This window comes from Mobula hypostoma, chromosome 3, assembly GCF_963921235.1.
Source record: "Mobula hypostoma chromosome 3, sMobHyp1.1, whole genome shotgun sequence".
In the NCBI taxonomy this organism is placed as follows: domain Eukaryota; kingdom Metazoa; phylum Chordata; class Chondrichthyes; order Myliobatiformes; family Myliobatidae; genus Mobula; species Mobula hypostoma.
The window spans coordinates 92775940-92793942 of NC_086099.1; the positions used below are offsets into that span (position 1 = coordinate 92775940).

Below are 18003 nucleotides of genomic sequence, written 5' to 3' on the forward strand. Positions count from 1 at the left end.
CAACTTTTTGAAAGCAGCTTTTCAAAACTTGGCCATTAAACTTGGGTTGCAACCAATATTTTTTTTCCCATGAAGGGAAAGTTGAACAACAGTGCAAAATATAATATTACTTTTTTGCACTTTTAGTTTTATGACTAATTCAAATCAAATAATTTAGTGTTATTACAATGGGACCAGGTCAGCAACATTAGACCAAACTGGTCTTTCCCTGTTTAAAATGTGTGAAATAACAAAGGCTTTGAGTGTATTGGTGAAGTTTCTATTTTACCTTTCCTTGATTAATATGGTCTCACATTACTGGGATGCTCCATCTGGAGAGAATGATGGTTTTTCAGGGAAAGGCCATACCAATATGGTGTCATCTATGATGATCAATGATGCAGATGAACTTGTCAGTTGTGGTATGGATGATACTGTGCGTTACGTCAATTTGATCAAGAAAGAGCACAAGTAAGATATTTTCATTTCGTAATTCCATATTTTTCCTGGGGGAGCACAAACTGGCCTTTTGCAATTATCTTGCACAAGATATCAACTTGTTGATAAGGACTAGATCCCACATTGTGGGCTAGTCTAGACCTTTGACAACAACCAACATGGTAGGCAAGTCTGGAACATTAGATTACATGGAGTCCCAGGTGAGCTAGCCAAATGGTTACAAAATTGGCTGTGTGGGACTGGAAGGTTGTTTCTCAGATTGGAGGCCTGTGTACCACAGGGATCAGTGTTGGGTGCACCATTGTTCATCAGCTTTATTAATAATTAATATATGAATGAATTGAATAAGAGTGTAGTTGGCATAGTAAGTTTGTGGAAGACACATTTGGTGGTACAGTGGATAGTGATCTAAGATTACAACAGGATCTACATCAACTGGCATATTGGACCAAGGAGTATCATATGGAATTTGGCTCAGATCTTGGCAAGATGCAAATTCAGTGAGTAAAATGAAGGCAGGGCTTGGATAGTAAATGGAGTTGCAGGTAAGTTGTTTCCTGAAAGTGATACCACAGATGAACAGGATACCAAAGAAGATATTTCCTTGACATGCTTGTCTTCAGCCAGATCACTGAGCATAGGAGTTAAGATGTCATGTTGCAACTGTACAAACCAGTGATGAGATCATATTTGGATTAATGAGCAGTTTTGTCACCCAGCTTTTGGAAGGATGGCAATCAGTTGGAAAGGTGCAGAAATTTTTTTAAAAGGTTGTTACTGTCACTTGTTATAAGAAAAGTGTATATAGGTTAGACTTTTTGTCCTGGAGCATACGTACTGTAGCAGGTTCAGAGGTGACCTTAGAAATATAGAAAATCATGAGGAGCATTGGTAAGATGAGTGTTTATTTTTATTGTATCCCATCTTCTTTTCTCCCTCCCCCTTCATGGGAAAAGAGATTGGATATTGTAAGTTATTTTGGGGAAAATGATGGAATAATGTGTAAGAACATGAATAACTTTGCTTTTGTTTTATTTAGTGCTCAAAATACAGTAAAGCTGGATGTCCAACCCAAGAAATTAGCAGTTGGTCCTGGTGACTATACAGTGGTTATTTGTATTAACCAGGTAACGTTAAGCCTTATGAATGATGTATAGTTTTGTGACTAAAAGCTAATACATGATACATTTACTTTAGGGGGTATTGTCCGATACATAAGTTCAGCTATTGTGGTAAACCATATATATATGTTGTAACTGGGTTAACTGTCTGGACACGCCCCTCTGCTGACTGCCCCTGTGGCTCCTCCCACAGAGTCCTGTTTAAAGGTGTTCACCTTGCCCCTCCCCCTCAGTCCGGGGGCAGACACTCACCATGGAGGTCGTATTATACAGCGAATAAAAGCCTTTCAGTATTTTACCAAACCTCAGTCTTTTGGAGTTATTGAAGGTGCTTCAGCTATGGTCTCATTTAGCAGAACAGGCTTATGGTGGTGTAAATAAAATTATTCTGTTTCTGTTTTATTCTATTTCTCTTTTGGAGGGGGTGGAGGTTTTTATTCAGATTGATTCAGATTATCTTATCTTGTGTTTATAATGTAATTGAATCTTGTTGGGCTTAAATAAAATATTTAATTTCACTATTTTTTTTGCTTTGTCAATTGTTCAACTGAGAAGGGCCACTGCAAATTTGGAAGAATTTTATTGTGTAGTTTCAAATGGGCAAATTAAGTTGTATCATTTAGCTTATGATTCTTTAAACTTGTTCAATCTACAACAAATAGCTTTTAAAATGAGGCTACTCAATGTATTTGTATGCTCAGATTGTACTTCTGAAGAACAAGAAGAAAGTTTTCACTGTTGAAAATCCTGGTTATGACCCAGAATCTGTGTCAATTCACCCTGGAGGAGTAACTGTGGCTGTGGGAGGAAATGTAAGATACTATCTTTTGTTCACTGCTTTTTAGGAACATTTTTGAAATTGAATGAAACTTTAACAGAACAAACTTAATCGAAGTTTGTAATTGATGTACATTTTAGCATGTAGTTCTACTGAATACGCAATTGCTTTAAAAACACTTAGATACTCCTTTACACCTTGAAATTAGGGTGGCGCAAGGATGCAGCTGCTGCTTCATGGTGCTGACGTCTTGGCTTAGAAACATAGAACATAGAAAACCTACAGCACAATACAGGCCCTTTGGCCCACAATGGTGTGCCGAACAGATACTTACTTTAGAAATTACCTCGGGTTACCCATAGCCCTCTATTTTTCTAAGCTCCATATACCTATCCAGGAGCCTCTTCAAAGACCCTGTCGCATCTGGCTCCACCACCGTCACCGGCCGCCCATTCCACACGTTCACCACTCTCTGCATTTTTTTTTTAAAAATCCCAAGCAAACTTACCCCTGACATCTCCTCTGTACCTACTTCCAAGCACTTTAAAACTGTGCCCTCTTGTGATGGCTGTTTCAGCCCTGGGAAAAAGCCTCTGACTATCCATGCGATCAATGCCTCTCATCATCTTATACACCTCTATCAGGTCATCTCCCACCCTCTGTCGCTCCAAGGAGAAAAGGCAGAGTTCACTCAACCTATTCTCATAATGTATGCTCCCCAATCCAGGCAACATCCTTGTAAATCCCCTCTGCATCTTTTCTATAGTTTCCACATCCTTTCTGTAGTCAGGTGACCAGAACTGAGCACAGTACTCCGTGGGGTCTGACCAGAGTCCTATATAGCTGCAACATTACCTCTCAGCTCCTAAACTCAATCACACGGTTGATGAAGGCCAATGCACCTTATGCCTTCTTAACCACAGGCTTCTACCCTGACCTTTGCATATTCTCCCTGTGATCCTCTAGCGTATTTTTCATGTGCTCAGATCTCATCCTGTTTTTCAAAAGACATGGGGGTTGGTAGGTTAAATTAGCACTGTAAATTATCTATAGGGTCATGGTAAGTGGTGGAATCTAGAAAGAATTAAATTGGGGAAAATAAAACAAGGAATTAATTTAGGATTTGCGTAATTGGGTGGTTTATTGGTCAGCGCAGACTTGGTGGGCCAGAAGGACTCGTTCTGTTCTGTATGCCTCTAACCCTATAATCAATAAAATCATAAAGACGACATTTTTTCTACATCTATCCTCCAGTATTTCATCTGTGGCCCTGCAGATGGTTCTTTTAAGTGCCCATCCTAACTTCTGTTTGAATGGGATGAGGGATTCTATTTGTACTAAACCTTTTAGGCAATGAGTTCCTGACATTGATTGAACTGTTTTGGGGGGTGGGGGGGGGGCGGAATCCCTCATAGAGTTTGTAGAAAAGTACAACGCAGCCCAACTAGTCCATGATGAACCATTTAAACTGCCTACGCCTATCAAACTGCACCGGGACCATAACCCTCCGTTTCCCTACCATCCATGTACCTATCCAAACTTTGAAATCAAGCTTGCATGCACCACTTGTGCTGGCAGCTCATTCCACACTCTCATGACCCTCTGAGTGAAGAAGTTTTCCCTCGTGTTCCCCTTGAACTTCACCTTTCACCCTTAACCCATGACCTCTGGTTTTAGTCCCACTCATCCCAGTTGGCATTTACCTTATCTATACCCCTCATAATTTTGTCTCCTTCTATCAAATCTCTCAATCGTCTACATTCCAAGGAATAAAGTCCTAACCTATTCAATCTTTCCTCCACACCTGGCAACATCCTTGTAAATTTTCTCTGTATGCTTTCAACCTTATTTGCACCTTTCTTGTAGGTAGGTGACCAAAACTGCACACAATACTCCACATGAGGTCTCACCAATGTCTTGTACAACTTAAGCATAATAACACATCTCCTGCACTCAGTACTTTGGTTTATGAAGGCCAGTGTGCAGAAAGCTATCTTAACAACCCTATCTACCTGTGACGCCACTTTCAACAAATTATGGACCTGTATTCCCAAATCACTTTGTTCTACCACACTCCTCAGTGCCCTGCCGTGCACTATGTAAAACCTAGCCTGGTTTATCCTACCAAAGTGTCATCTCCCCTCTAATTCTTCTAGCAATAACTTCAGATCTGTGCCCTAGATCTTCCAAGGGGATTTGCTTTTTCTTATTTACTCTATGCTGCTTAATTTTGTGCTCTTCTGTCTCCATTCAGCTATACATGTATGAAAGAAAACAATTGGAGCTTAACCAATCTTTCTTCAAAGTTTCTGGGCCTAGTTTGCCACTCTTCCTAGGATCTCAGAAGTTTACATTTTCTAAAAATTTATATTTCCATTTAGGACTTTGAATATTGTGCTTAAGATCCATGTAAACCACCAATTTCAATGCCTTCATCCAACCTCCTCAACTCAAAAAAAAAGATAGACACAATCTTCCCTTAATAAATCCATGTTAACTGCCCTTGATTAATTTGTGCATTTTTAAACATAACTTTGTAATGTAGTTAATCAGAGAGAAACAGCTCACCATTACTGCTTAATATTTTTATATCTTAGAGACTTGCTTTCAAATTTGCTCCCTTATGTCCCTTGGAGGGAGGCCTATAAGACAAACTCAATTTTAAAAAAAGGTTGTTCATTATGTTCAACCCTTGATGATCCTCCATAATATATATTACACCTATGCTTCTTTCTAAAATTTTGGTATTGTTTCTTCCTCCTTTGGTAATTTTTGTCTGTGTCATTTTAGTCAATTTCTTCAATTTTCCTTTAGAAGACCATAAAACAAGAACAGAATTGGGCCACTTGACCCACTGAATCTACTCCAATATTTGATCATGGCTGATTCATTGTTCCTTTCAACTTCATTCTCTTGCCTTCTCCACATTAAATATACCCAGTGACTTGGTCTCCACAGTTGTCTGTTGTGACAGATTCACCTCCCTCTGACTGAAAAAAAAACTCCTTCTCATCTTAAAGGGACACCCTTCTATTCTGAAGCTGTATCTTCTGGTCTTAGACGCTCCCACTATTTGGAACATCCTCACCACATTCACTCTATCTAGGTCTTTCAATATTCAGTATGTTTTAATGAAGTTCAGTCCCTCCCCCCCCACCCCCCACCTCCAAACTCCAATGAGTACAGGGCTAAAGCTTATCAGATGCACCTCATATGTTAACCCTTTCAATCTGGGATCATTCTTGTAAACCCTTGAGGTCTCTCCATTGCCATCCCCATCCTTGAATATAGGGCCCAAAACTACCTTAGCATTACATTATTGTTTTGATATTCTAGTCTCCTCAAAAGGAATGCTAACATTGCATTTTCCTTTCTTACTACAAACTCATCTACAAGCTCACCTTTAGGGAATTCTGCACTAGTAATTCCAAGTCCCTTTGTACCTCTGATTTCTGAATTAACTCCCTGTTTAGAAAATAGTCTGCACCTTTATTCTTTCTACCAAACTGCATGACCATACACTTCCCAACACTCTATTCCTTCTGCCACTTCTGTGCCCCCATTCTCCTAATCTGTCCAAGTCTTTGTGTTTACAGGATGTATTTCTCAACACTGTAGTACCTACCCTTCCACTTATCCTTGTATCATCTACAAACTAGGCCACAGAGCCATTCATTCTGCCATCCAAGTTATTAACATAACATAGCATGAAAGGCAGCAAAACAAATACCGATCACTGACATCCAACCGGAAAAGGTGCCTTTTATTCCCACTCTTTGCCTTCTACCGGTCAGCCAATCTTTTGTCCATGCTAGTATCTTTCTTGTAATACCATGGGCTCCTAACTTGTTTTGCAGTCTCGTATGCAGTTCCTTGCGAAAATTCAAAGGAGAGTCACCTACTCTCCTTTGTCTATTCTGCTTGTTAATTCCTCAAAGGAAACCACATTGACTACAGTCTATCTTATCAGGTGCTTCCAAGTACTCCGAAACCTCATCTTCAATAGTGGACTCCATCTTAATAACTACTGAAGTTAGGCTAAATGGCTTATAATTCCCTGTCTTTCGTCTCCCTCCCTTAAAGAGTGGAGTGATATTTGCAATTTTCCAGTCCTCCAGAACCAGTCCAGAATTTAGTGGTTCTTGAAAGATCACTACTAATGCCTCCACAGTCTCTTCAGTTGTTTCTTTCAAATATCTGGGGTCTAGTTCATTGTTCCAGTTCTATCATCAAACCTTTCAACTTCCCATGCACCATTTCCTTAAAAATAAAGACTACTTTTTGACGCTGTTGATTTTCTAGCATACTACTGGTGTAGTTACACAGTTAAAGATGGACAAAAAAACTTAGTTCATCTGCTATTTTATTGTTTCCCCATTACTATTTTTCCAGTATTGTGTTCCAGTGGTCAAATGTCCACTCTTGCTCTTTATATATCTGAAAAAAAATGCAATCTCTTTTATATTATTGGCCACCTTTCTTTATTTCATTTTTTTTCTCTCCTTACTGCATTTTGAATTTTTTGCTATATTGTATTCCCACCCTTTTGCTTTTAGAGTATGCTGTCTTTGACTTCCCCTGTCACCCACGGTTGCCTCATCCTCCCTTTAGAATGTTGATTCTTAGAGATGTATCTATCCTGCAACTTCACAATTGCTTTCACAAACTCCAGCCATTGCTGCTGTACCATCATCCCTGCTAGTGTCCCCATCAAATCAACTTTGGTCAGCTCCTCTCTCATGCTTCTCCCTTCAAACAGCAGGGTAAATTCTATAATATTATGTTCACTGCCTCTAAAGGGTTCCTTTATTTCTAATCCCAAAGCTGGTTCATTACACAGTGCCAAACCCAGAATTGCCTTCTCTTGTGGACTTAACCACAAGCTGCTCTAAAAAGCCTTCTCATGGGCATTTTACAAATTCCTTCTCTTGGGATCCAGCACCAACCTAATTTTCTGTATATACCTGCATATTGAAATCCCTGTGCTCATCATAGCATTGTCTTTTTTATCTCCTGTTGTAATTTGTACCCCACATCCTCACTACTGATTAGAGGCTTGTATATATTTCCATTCAAGGTCTTTTTACCCTTGTAGTTTCTTAACTTTATTTGCAAAGATGCTGCATCTAGTGATCATATACCACTTCATTCTAAAGATACAGTTTCATTTATTTACCAAAATAAAACCCTCGGCCCACCTGCTTATCTTTACATTAGAATGTCTATCCTTGGATTTTAGAGCTCCCAGCTGTGATCTTCTTTCAACCATGACTTTGTGATGCCCACAACATCAGACCGGACAATATCTAGCTGTGCCATAAGGTTTTCTACCTTACTTTTGTATACTGTATGCATTTGAATATAACATCCTCTATTCATTGCCTTTCTTCTCAATTTTGTCTCCATGTTGTCTGAAGTTAAATTCTTGTCCCTTTCTGGAGACTTCAGTAACATCTCCTGGAATTTGTATTTTTTTTTCCATTTTAAAGACCATATCAATGTTAAGTTTCATTGTGCAGTATTATTGTTTTGTTCTTGTGCTTCTAATTCTGTGTTTCTTACTTTGGTTCTCTTGTTAAATTAAATTATGGTATTTGCTTTTCTTTGAAGGATAGCAAAGTGTACCTATATTCTATTGAAGGAAACACATTGCAGAAAAATGAAAAAGTTTTGGATCTTGATAGCAGAGCACTTGTTACTGATCTATCTTATTCACATGATGGTGCAACCCTTGCTGTCTGTTCTGCAAATAAAGCAACAACATTCACGGTTGGAGATGATTATAAGGTATTAAATTCTATTTCTGTAGGAGATTAAGAATTACTCTTTCCTTATGATAGCGGTAACAACTTAATTTGTCATAGTTCATCTTGTGTATAGCCTGATCAAATTATTGGATTAATTAAAGGAATTCAGCTCTTTCAATATAAGGTGTCTTCAATAAACGCTATTGTCCTCTCCCACAGTCTGGTAACTCATCCACATCTGCTTTGTGTATAATTGGCTCTACAAAAATTTAGCATCATCCTTTCTGCAAAATAAATTCATTTTAATTAAATAAACTTGGTCTTGAACTTGTTCTATAATTAAATGGAATGATGAACTTTACTATTTTTGTAACTTCAACGTCTTTTTTTCCCACATGTCGTACACATGCCATTCTAGGTGATAATTCTCCCCCAAAAAATTACTCTAGTTTAATAGGAAGCATGGCACAAAAATTCACAATTGGAAGATTTTTCAGTTTGAGCCATATTAACTGGTTGATTTTTTTTTCCCCCCACTCTTGGATAGCAATAAGTGTGGCTAGACTTTCTGGGCTTGGAAGTGAAAGCACACCTGTGTATCTCAACACTAATATTGTCCAGCTTCTCTTGCAGGAAATTTTTAGTTGCCCATATCTGTTGCAAGTTCTTGCACTGCAGAGAGATGAGTAGATAGGTTCTTGCCATCTTCAGTAGCAGTAATATATACAGACTTGTTAACAGTGCTGTCATTCCATAAGGGATTTCAACTGTGGATGCATGCCATAGTAATGTGCTTCTCTGTTACCATACAATTTTAATTCACTTGACCAATGCCAAGGCCAGACATTACCACTGTTTAGGTATGATTGTAGTTTGAATGTGTACTTGTGAATCTTGAATGTATTATGTCTAGCACGAATGAGTTTCTGCCCCTTTCTCCAAGTGAGAAATGTCCCCAAAGGGTGTTCATTCTACAAACTATAAATGGTGAGGTTTCCATGTAGTTTTGTGATGAATCTTTAAATGTATATATCTGATGTCGGGTATTGACAGATAAATTGTGGTATACCCATAAAGATCTGAGATTGTTGCAGTAAAACTGATCATGCTAACCAATTGTCCTAACCCCACATGAAATGATTGGTTACTGCCTAGGGCTTGCATGGTTGAAAATGTGCAGCCCAGACCTAAGGGTTGGCTGGGAAAGGTGGGGATATTTGAATGGTGAATCCATAAGCTAGTTTGATCTTCTGCATTCGTCTGGAAAAGGAGATAAGCCAGGATACCCTGTGCTGTCATTATGGTGAATTGAGCATTTGTGGGCATTTTTAGAGCTCTGCATACTTTGGGAGAGTCGTTGCTTTGAAAATACAAGCTTGTGATGTGTTGAAGGATGAAGTGAGGAAAGGCTGAAAAATTGTGACTGACATCCAAGTAAGCAAGGGATTTGACCTTGAAATAAGAGGACTGAGTTTGAGAGAATGCAGTGGGTGCAGTGTTAGGAAGGCACCAGACAAAATTTAATGAAGGTAAAGGAAAGTTTGTTTGTTTGTTGTCCCAATCAAACACTGCAGTGACAAATCCTAGTTGTTCCTACAGTGACCAAAACACAAATTATATTGCAGCCACAAGCTGTCATTCACCTGAAAGTAACAGGCTGCTTACCAGATCACCACAGTACAACAGGAAATAATTTCACTTTGACGGAAATTACTCTAAATTGCATAACTATATTCAATTGATTTTCTTTTACACCAGTTCCTTGTATTTCCCACTAAAAGTTATTCTGATTCAACTTTAAAACTAGCTGCAAATGACAATGGAATGCATCTTTTTACTTTGTATTCTCTTAAAAATGTACAAAATGTTTCTCCAGATTTTAGCCTTCCACAGCAGGCAGAAACCTGAACTTTAAATAGAGATTTGCTTAAATTTTATTCATTGAAATGTTTTGTGTTGACTGTTCTCAGAAGGGTTGGCCACGTGGTTGGAGAAGTTGGTGGATTTTGAACTGTGCTAATTGTAACGATGTGTGTTTTTGAACAGCAAGCAAACGAATTCTATGGCCATCATGCTAAAATTATCTGTGTGGGATGGTCTCCCGACAATGAGCACTTTGCAACTGGTGGAATGGATGGATTGGTCTTTATTTGGAGTTTGGATGATTCAACTAAAAGAATCAAAATCCCAGGTATGTCAGAAATTTCCCCCCTTTTTAAATTCTTTTCATCTCGTTCCTGTCTCAGCTCTTCCTAAGCTTAAATTAGTCATGCTTTAAGAGGCATTTCCATATTGTCATCTAGTTGTGATTGACAGACTTGAAGTAGTGGTGTTTGTTTCTCTTTCCACAGCGGTTATCTGACCTGAATCTTAATACTTTTTGTTTCCAGTTTCCTCCGTTTTCTGTCCTTTTCTTTTGTATCATAGTCTAATTGGTCATGTTTGAGCAATATTTATGTTCCTTTTAGTTCCATGAACATTCTGGGTTGAGCCCTTGCATAATTTTTGGACTGATCTGAAATGCCGGCAAATCATTGCAACCCCCCCCCCCACCCAAACAGAAGCTGCTTGATCCTCTTGTGTTTCTCCATCAGTTTACTTTTTGTTCCTGAGGAGTTGCTTTTATTCATTTTATTCTTTAATTGGTGAATATACCATACAGATTTTTAGAAGGTGCGTGAGATGCTGCAGCAAAGAAAATTGCAGAAAATGGAACCTCATGGTGAGGGAAGTAACATTCACACATATACAACCAGAAATTAGGAATGGTATATATTTTACTGATTTAGACCTGTATACAGTAGTGGATATTTAAAGCTGAGGTGAATACATTGGAAGAAGTTTGGAGAAGATTTCTTACACTACTGGATTAGGCAACTTGTTTTGTGAGGAAAGGTTAGACAGATTGGACTGGAGTTGAGAAGTACGAGAGGGAACTTGTTTGAAACTTGGACGCTCTTGTCAGGGTGGATATGGAGGTAATGTATCCCTTTCTGGAGACGTATTTTCTTTTTCTCTCTTGGGAACTTCCTTAAAGAATGGTAAAAATGGTCTGAATATTTTTTTAAACCTGAAGTAGATGTGTCCTTGATAAAATGCAGGGTTACCACAGGTTGACAGGACTGGAGAGTTGAGTGTAAAATAGTCAATAGTCTTTTTAAATGGACCAGGCTTGTGGAATCAAGCCAAATTTGTATGTTCATGGCAATCCACTCTTGGGGATGTGTGAAAACAGCAACTTTTTAATCAGGGTGGTGATTGAGATTTTGAAGGCAGAGTTTCGCAGCAGTTTTCCTGATTTGAGAAGCAAGAAAGCAGCAGTGCATAAAGAGGGCTACCTTTCAGTCAGGTCCGCAGTCAAGATTTAGAATGCAGAGCTGTAAACCAGTTTTCTTTGAGTTGGAAAATCCACACCAGGAGTGTGAGAAAAGAACTACTTTTTAATCAGGGCAGCGATCAAGATTTTGAAGACAGAGTTCTGTGGTAGTTTTTCTGAGTTGTAGAGTGAGCAGTCAGCAGGAGGCATTCATTAGAAAGAGCCAATAAGATTAATTCAAGTGCAAGTAGAGTGGCCATTCCTTAGAGTGTGCGACACACACAAAAAATGCTGATGAACGCAGAGGGTCAGGCAGCATCTATAGGAAGAGGTACAGTTGACGTTTCAGGCTGAAATATTTTCTCCAGGGCCTTGCAGAGACTTGTTTAACTGGTTCGTATGATGAAAACTGTCTGTTAAGTGGGCTAGTTTCTGCAGCCAATCTTCATCTTCAAAGCACTTAGCAAAATCAGGCCTACGATTTTCTTGACAGTACTCCTGTAATTCACCTTTCAGCTCAGTCACTCTGTTGAGAACTCTTCCTCTACTAAGCCATCGGATTTCTGGATGTAGCAGGAGATTGTTATGCTTTGCCTAGGTTTTCACACAATTTTTTTTAAAAACATTCTCGAGTGAATTGGTCTTAAAACTACTAAATAATTTGCTTCCTGAGTCTTTTTACTGACTGCAACTTTATTTTCAAAATTTTTAATCTGTTTTCAGTTTGTTTTAAATAATCAGCACTTTTACGTGTTGTAGGGCTGTGGTTTGTAGTTGAGTGTCTTTTCAATTTTGCTAGAGCCATTGCTGCATTTGTAAGTTGTTTACCACAGACTAGGCACAGGAGAATAGGGCAACTTGGATCACCGGTCTACGTAAAACCCGTTGATAAGTAGCTTTCATTGTAAAGAAATGGTACCGGCTGAGTACTTTAGTTCTGCCCATTGCTTTTGTCTCCAGGACCCAGAAGTGGCTGGTGGACCTCTTCTGGGGCAACAGGAGGCATTGGGTCTCTGCTGTGGTCCAATGAGCGGAGGGTGGTCAGTCATTGGTCTGTATGCGCACCCACCTCGGGACCCTGCAGAGATACCAGTATAGCGATCACCAATCTGAGACTGCATGTGCTGGTGACGTACTTCCTCCGCCGGAAACGTTACCTGCAGGAGGGCACAAGGCTTCCGGTGGACAGCAATAGCCACACAGCTTTGAGGGAACCACCTCACTTTTACCAAGAATTGTTGAGGGTATGGGGTCTAGTCTCATCCGGACAGGGTGCTCCAGCTGCGGGGTGGTGGGGGGGTGGGGGGGAGGCAGGGACTGGTTCCCATCCCATAACAGTGGGTATTAAGGATGCTCAGGGAAATGGAGGGTGTTCCAGCTGCACCACCACCTGCTGGGACCCAGGCCTCAGAATACCACGCGGGAGAGAGTCCCATACAATTCCAGGTTTGAATGGCTTGCCATATGAAAAGCATCTGATGGCCCTGGGCCTGTTTTCATTAGAATTTAGAAGAATATGGGGTGATCTAATTGAAACCTATCAACCAGTGAAAGGCCTTAATAGAGTGGATGGGGGAAGCGAGTTTCCTTTGGGAGGAACATCTAAGACTAGAGGGGACAGCCTCAAATAGAGGGGTGTCCTTTTTTGAATGGTGATGAGGAATTTCTTCAGCTAAAGAGTGGTGAAACTGGAATTCTTTGCCACAGGCAGCTGTGAAGGCCAAGTCTTTACGTATATTTAAGGCAGAGGTTGATAGATTCTTGATTAATCAGGGTATGGAGGGATACAGGGAGAAGGTGGGAAATTGTGGCTAAGATGAAAAACGGATCAGCCATGATGAAATGGCAGAGCAATCTTGATGGGCGAAATGAACTAATTCTGCTCCTATATCTTACGGTTTTGTGAATTCTATCACTCAGTAGACGCAAGCATTGTGGTATACTGCCATCTACAGGTTCTTCTCCAAGATGCATGCCATTCTCACCTGGAAAATTGTTGATAACTTTGTCAATTTTCTAGCTCCTGGACTCCCTATTCTAGTGCAATTTTGGAATACATTGAGAAAGTCCAGAATATTTATTCACCACCTTACCTTGCGATGGACAATTAATGCTGGCTGACAAAATGCATGCAAATCATGGAAAAAGAATAACAAATTAAGTCTTCATCCACCATATCAATTACCTCTGTCTCTGGCTGTTTGTGCAGCATTATAACTAGGTTATTTTGAGATTTGGTGTCACTTTTAGAAAACTGACAAGACAAAAGGAAAGAAATAGGAAACAAATCTTGAGATTCTGCATGTAGTTTCAGCTAACCACTGCAGTGAAACACTATTATAATTGGAGCAAAATTGTTAAGATACACACAGTAACCAATATATTGGGTACCTTCTGTACCTAATAAAATGGCCACTGAGTTTGTTTGAGGTCATCTGCTACCGTAACCCATCCAGTTCAAGGTTTGCCATGTATGTTTAGAAATGGTCTTCTGTACACCACTATTGTAACACATGGTTACTTGAGTTACTATCACCTTCCTTTCAGCTTGAACTAGTCTGGGTGTTCTTCTCTGACCTCTCATTAATAGGTATTTTTGCTCACAGAAGTGCTACTCACGGGATGTCTCTGTAAACTCTAGAGACTTGTGTGTGAAAATTCCTGGAGAGCAGCAGTTTGAGATATTCAAACCATCCTATCTGGCACCAAGAATCATTCAAGTTTCAAATTTAATTATCCTTCAAATATAAAGGAATATAGCTGTGAATATGGAGTTCCTCTGGGACCAAGGTGCAAAACACATTACCAACAGCACACTACACAAGCACATAATGGCTAAGATTTTAAAAAAACACTTGCAGTCCCAAAGAGGAAAAATAATATGGGCCATTTCCTGGCCTTGTTTTTACATCAAATAAACACTGGAGGCCAGCCCCAACCCAGTACGAAATCCAGTGGTACATAGCTATCTTCAACCATAGCTGCAAACAGGCAGCTCTAAGGCATATGAGCCTTTTCCGTACAACAACTAAGGCAATGCAGTCTCCCCCCACCCACTATCGGTCTTACGAGTGAACCGGGTTTGCAGTATTCTACATTACCAATGTCTGACAAAGTCTTGTGATCAAACTAACGACATCAACGACAATCACTTATTGTTTTTTGGACTGCACACAATCTCAGCACAACGTTATATAACAAGCCGGGCAACAACACATCAGTGCGCAATTTGTCCAGCTCCGTCACCATCAAGCAACTTGCTGATGGGATAGTCCTGCAGTATTTGATGTTCTTACTATGCAGCAGTGACTTTCAATCATAAGAGACATACAGGATGAACAAATAATTGGGCCCAGAGTGACCTCTGCATCCAAGTCCACTGCTATCTTACTGGATGTTCAGACACATGCATCATATTTCTTCCCCATTCTATTGTTTGGTCTGAGCAACAGCTGAAATTTGACCATGTCTATATGTTTTTTATGCACTGAGTTGCTGCCACGAGACTGGTTGAATAAAAGAGGAATTGTTTCAATTTAATAGAAATTCCAGATGGTGCATGGAAATCTTGACAATACATTGAAAGTATTTTTTCGAGGTGGTTCAGATTAGATTTCATTCCCTTTTGTTGAGTTTTTGGGTTGTGATTTGAATATTGTATCCTCATGCAGAGATTTTGTGGATGAAATTGATCTACCCTGGTAGTTTCATTGGTGACATTATAACATGGTTTATTGGGTGCTGTTGTTTAAAATGAACTGCTTATGGTTAAGATGTTTACTATCTTAAAGTGGACAATTTGCCAAAGCTTTGCACTTGTAATAGTGTTTTAAGTGATAAATGAAGATTGTAAATTGTCCTAAATGCATGTGCTTCAGATCCTGAGTTTTGAACCTGTTTTTTTTTTTAACCACACAATCTAAGAAATGCAGATAAAATTAAAATCTAATAACAGCCAAGATGCAAACCAACACAATTCTGAAGGAAGTCGGTGGAAATGAATTGTTGACATTTTGGGGTCACACCTTTCATTAGGGCTATGGATTGAATGCTTCCTTGCTATTTTTAATTACTTCAATTGTGGATTTTCATTATTTGTTTTTTCTCCCCATAGATTGTCATCGATTATATCACATTGCCTGTGTTGCTTGGATGGATGAACATACTTTGGTGACAACATCCCATGATGCTTGTGTAAAGCAGTGGACCATTGCCTACAACTGAACAAACTGGTTTATTTCGGGAGGGTGCCTAGAATTTCAGGGACTAGGGTTGCTGCTGTAGAAACGTAGTATCGAGCAAAATATTTCTTTGCCCAGTGGGCCCACATCACAATCCCAGTTCTAATATACTATGTTTGGAAAGCTTTAGCAGAAATAAATTTGCACGCGTAAAGCACTTGTTAACATAATCTCTGGAGTTTAGTCTTGTATGTTCAACATTCCAGAGGCAACAGCCTTATTTTTATTCCTATCATCCTTACTTGCAGCTTTTTTTTGGTTGAAGACCAGATCCATGACGTATTGAATCAAATCGACAGTCTCAAACTACAACTGAAGAATATTTCTGTATAGTGGCAAGATAATTAATGTGTGATTGGAATTGATGCAAGTGCAGCTACTGTATATTGTACATGTTATTTCTTTTGCTTTTGAAATCTGTACTGCACATTTATTGCCTCAAATGTTCTCCAGATCAGAAAAATACCTAATAAACTTTTTAATGCTTTAAGAATTCAACAATTGGAGTGCTTGTTCCATTGGATGCAATTTATACTCATTGAACCATCTGAGATGTGATATTATTTGTGCTGTGTCAAAGTGATATATAGGGAAATTCTCATCATACTATTTCAGAAAAATGTGATTACTTTAAGAATGACTTTCCTAATTGCATAATAGGAAACATAGCAATCAAGCTGTTTGCAACATGTATATGTGGGCTTCTGTGGCAATAAAGATTTTAGAATAAATAGCCAATTGAATCTTGCATGATGACAGGTGTTTACTGGGTTCATGGTGCTTGACATTTACACCATGTGCATTGTGTATATACAAATTTCTTTAGGTTTTCAAGCCTGGAAAATTTTTTCCTGAAGCACTTTTTTTGCAGCCCGGTTTCCATCAAAGAAATAAAAATGCTTGAGTTGATCAGAATTTGTAAAAGTTAGTTTGTATTATATTTGAAAGGCGAGAACTCTGATAGCTACTGCAGAGAGTTTTGACTTGCACATGGGGCAGAGGGAATGTGAAAAATTGAGTAGTCAACTAATCAATTAGATCATGTACTGTATGTGCATTTAATTGACTTTATTTCATATCCTTTGTATTGCCTAACAAAATTCTCTTTACCTCAGTATTGAAAACTTCAGGTTGCCTGGCATCTACATTTTAATAGTTATAGAGTTACCAGAGAAAATTTTAAGATTTCTAGTTCCCCTTGTGGCATAAGAACTTTCTGATTTTGCTTATGACTTCTTTCTGGATTTGCCTAGCAGAGATGAAGAATTTCTACCCTACCTATGTTTTTTTTCATAACCAACTTAATTTTCAATCAGATCACTCCTTAATCCTTGGGTATACAAGCTAACTTATGCAAACCATCTTAGCTAATGTTTCTATTGTGTGTGCACCATCTCAAAATAAAATCCTTTCTGAAAGGCTGTGGAGATTTCCATGTACCATCCGGAATATATCAGTTTCTCTTAATTTTCCACTTATTCCAGTCCCATTGAGAATGAACAATCAGAATTTCCTTCGCTTTTAGTGCTTACCCAACAGTAATTAGTATTTTGTGTATGTGGTTATTAAAATCTTGTTGGCCTTCCATAATTCCTGCATACTTGCCATTTGGATAATCTACATTTTGAAGCTTAATGTAATTGACATTCACTGCCCCATACTGAGCATTATTGGATTTCTGCTTTGCTTACTTGTTTAATTTTACCCTTTTGTAAATTCCTGCTCCTGTTTACATAGATGCTTTTAGTGGCCTCCACAAAACAGGCTATTTGGCCCATCTAGTCTGTGCTGACCTTGTCTTCTGCCCTTCCATCCACTTTTCTCAAATATTACAATTGAACCTGCATCTATCACTGCTGCCGCTAGATCTTTCTACAATGAGCCACACTCTACATGGAGGTGCACCCCCACAGCTGCCCCTTCGAATTTCACCTTTTACCCTAAACCTATGACTTCATGTTGTAACCTGACCCAACTTGAAACAAAAGCTTGCATGCTTTCACCCTGTGAGGGTGAGGGCCACTGTCAGAGTTGACCAAGGGTATTGCATCCTAGCTGTCTAGATAATGTGAGGCTGAGCAGTACGATATGGAGAACAAGGTGATGCCCATGTAGCAAGCTCCTCCTCACCACACATCTGACAACCCCAAAAGGAATGGCAGAGACTGATACAGTTTGGTGCTAGCAACATTGCAGGAGCTGTCAGTCAATGTTGAACTCAATGTAGGACTGCCTTAGGGACTCCAGCTGGATTTTTTCTTTCCATTGGAGTTTACTCCCGAAGCCTTCTCCATGAGTAGGTATAGCTGCAAGGCAGTGGAGGTTTGATAGCAGAATTTTCCTCCTAGATGAAATGCCAGCC

At 39.2% G+C, this 18003-nt stretch overlaps 1 protein-coding gene across 1 annotated transcript in view; it reads left to right on the forward strand.

Annotated features, from left to right (window-relative positions):
• Positions 1-16411, forward strand: part of wdr1 (WD repeat domain 1) — a 44218-nt gene extending 27807 nt beyond the window's left edge. The window contains exons 10-15 of the mRNA XM_063043437.1: positions 294-450; positions 1478-1565; positions 2261-2371; positions 7948-8124; positions 10131-10275; positions 15515-16411. Coding sequence (XP_062899507.1) covers positions 294-450; positions 1478-1565; positions 2261-2371; positions 7948-8124; positions 10131-10275; positions 15515-15624 — 788 coding nt within the window. The 3' untranslated portion in view covers positions 15625-16411. The remainder of the gene's footprint in view (positions 1-293; positions 451-1477; positions 1566-2260; positions 2372-7947; positions 8125-10130; positions 10276-15514) is intronic.
• The last annotated feature ends 1592 nt before the right edge of the window (positions 16412-18003 follow it).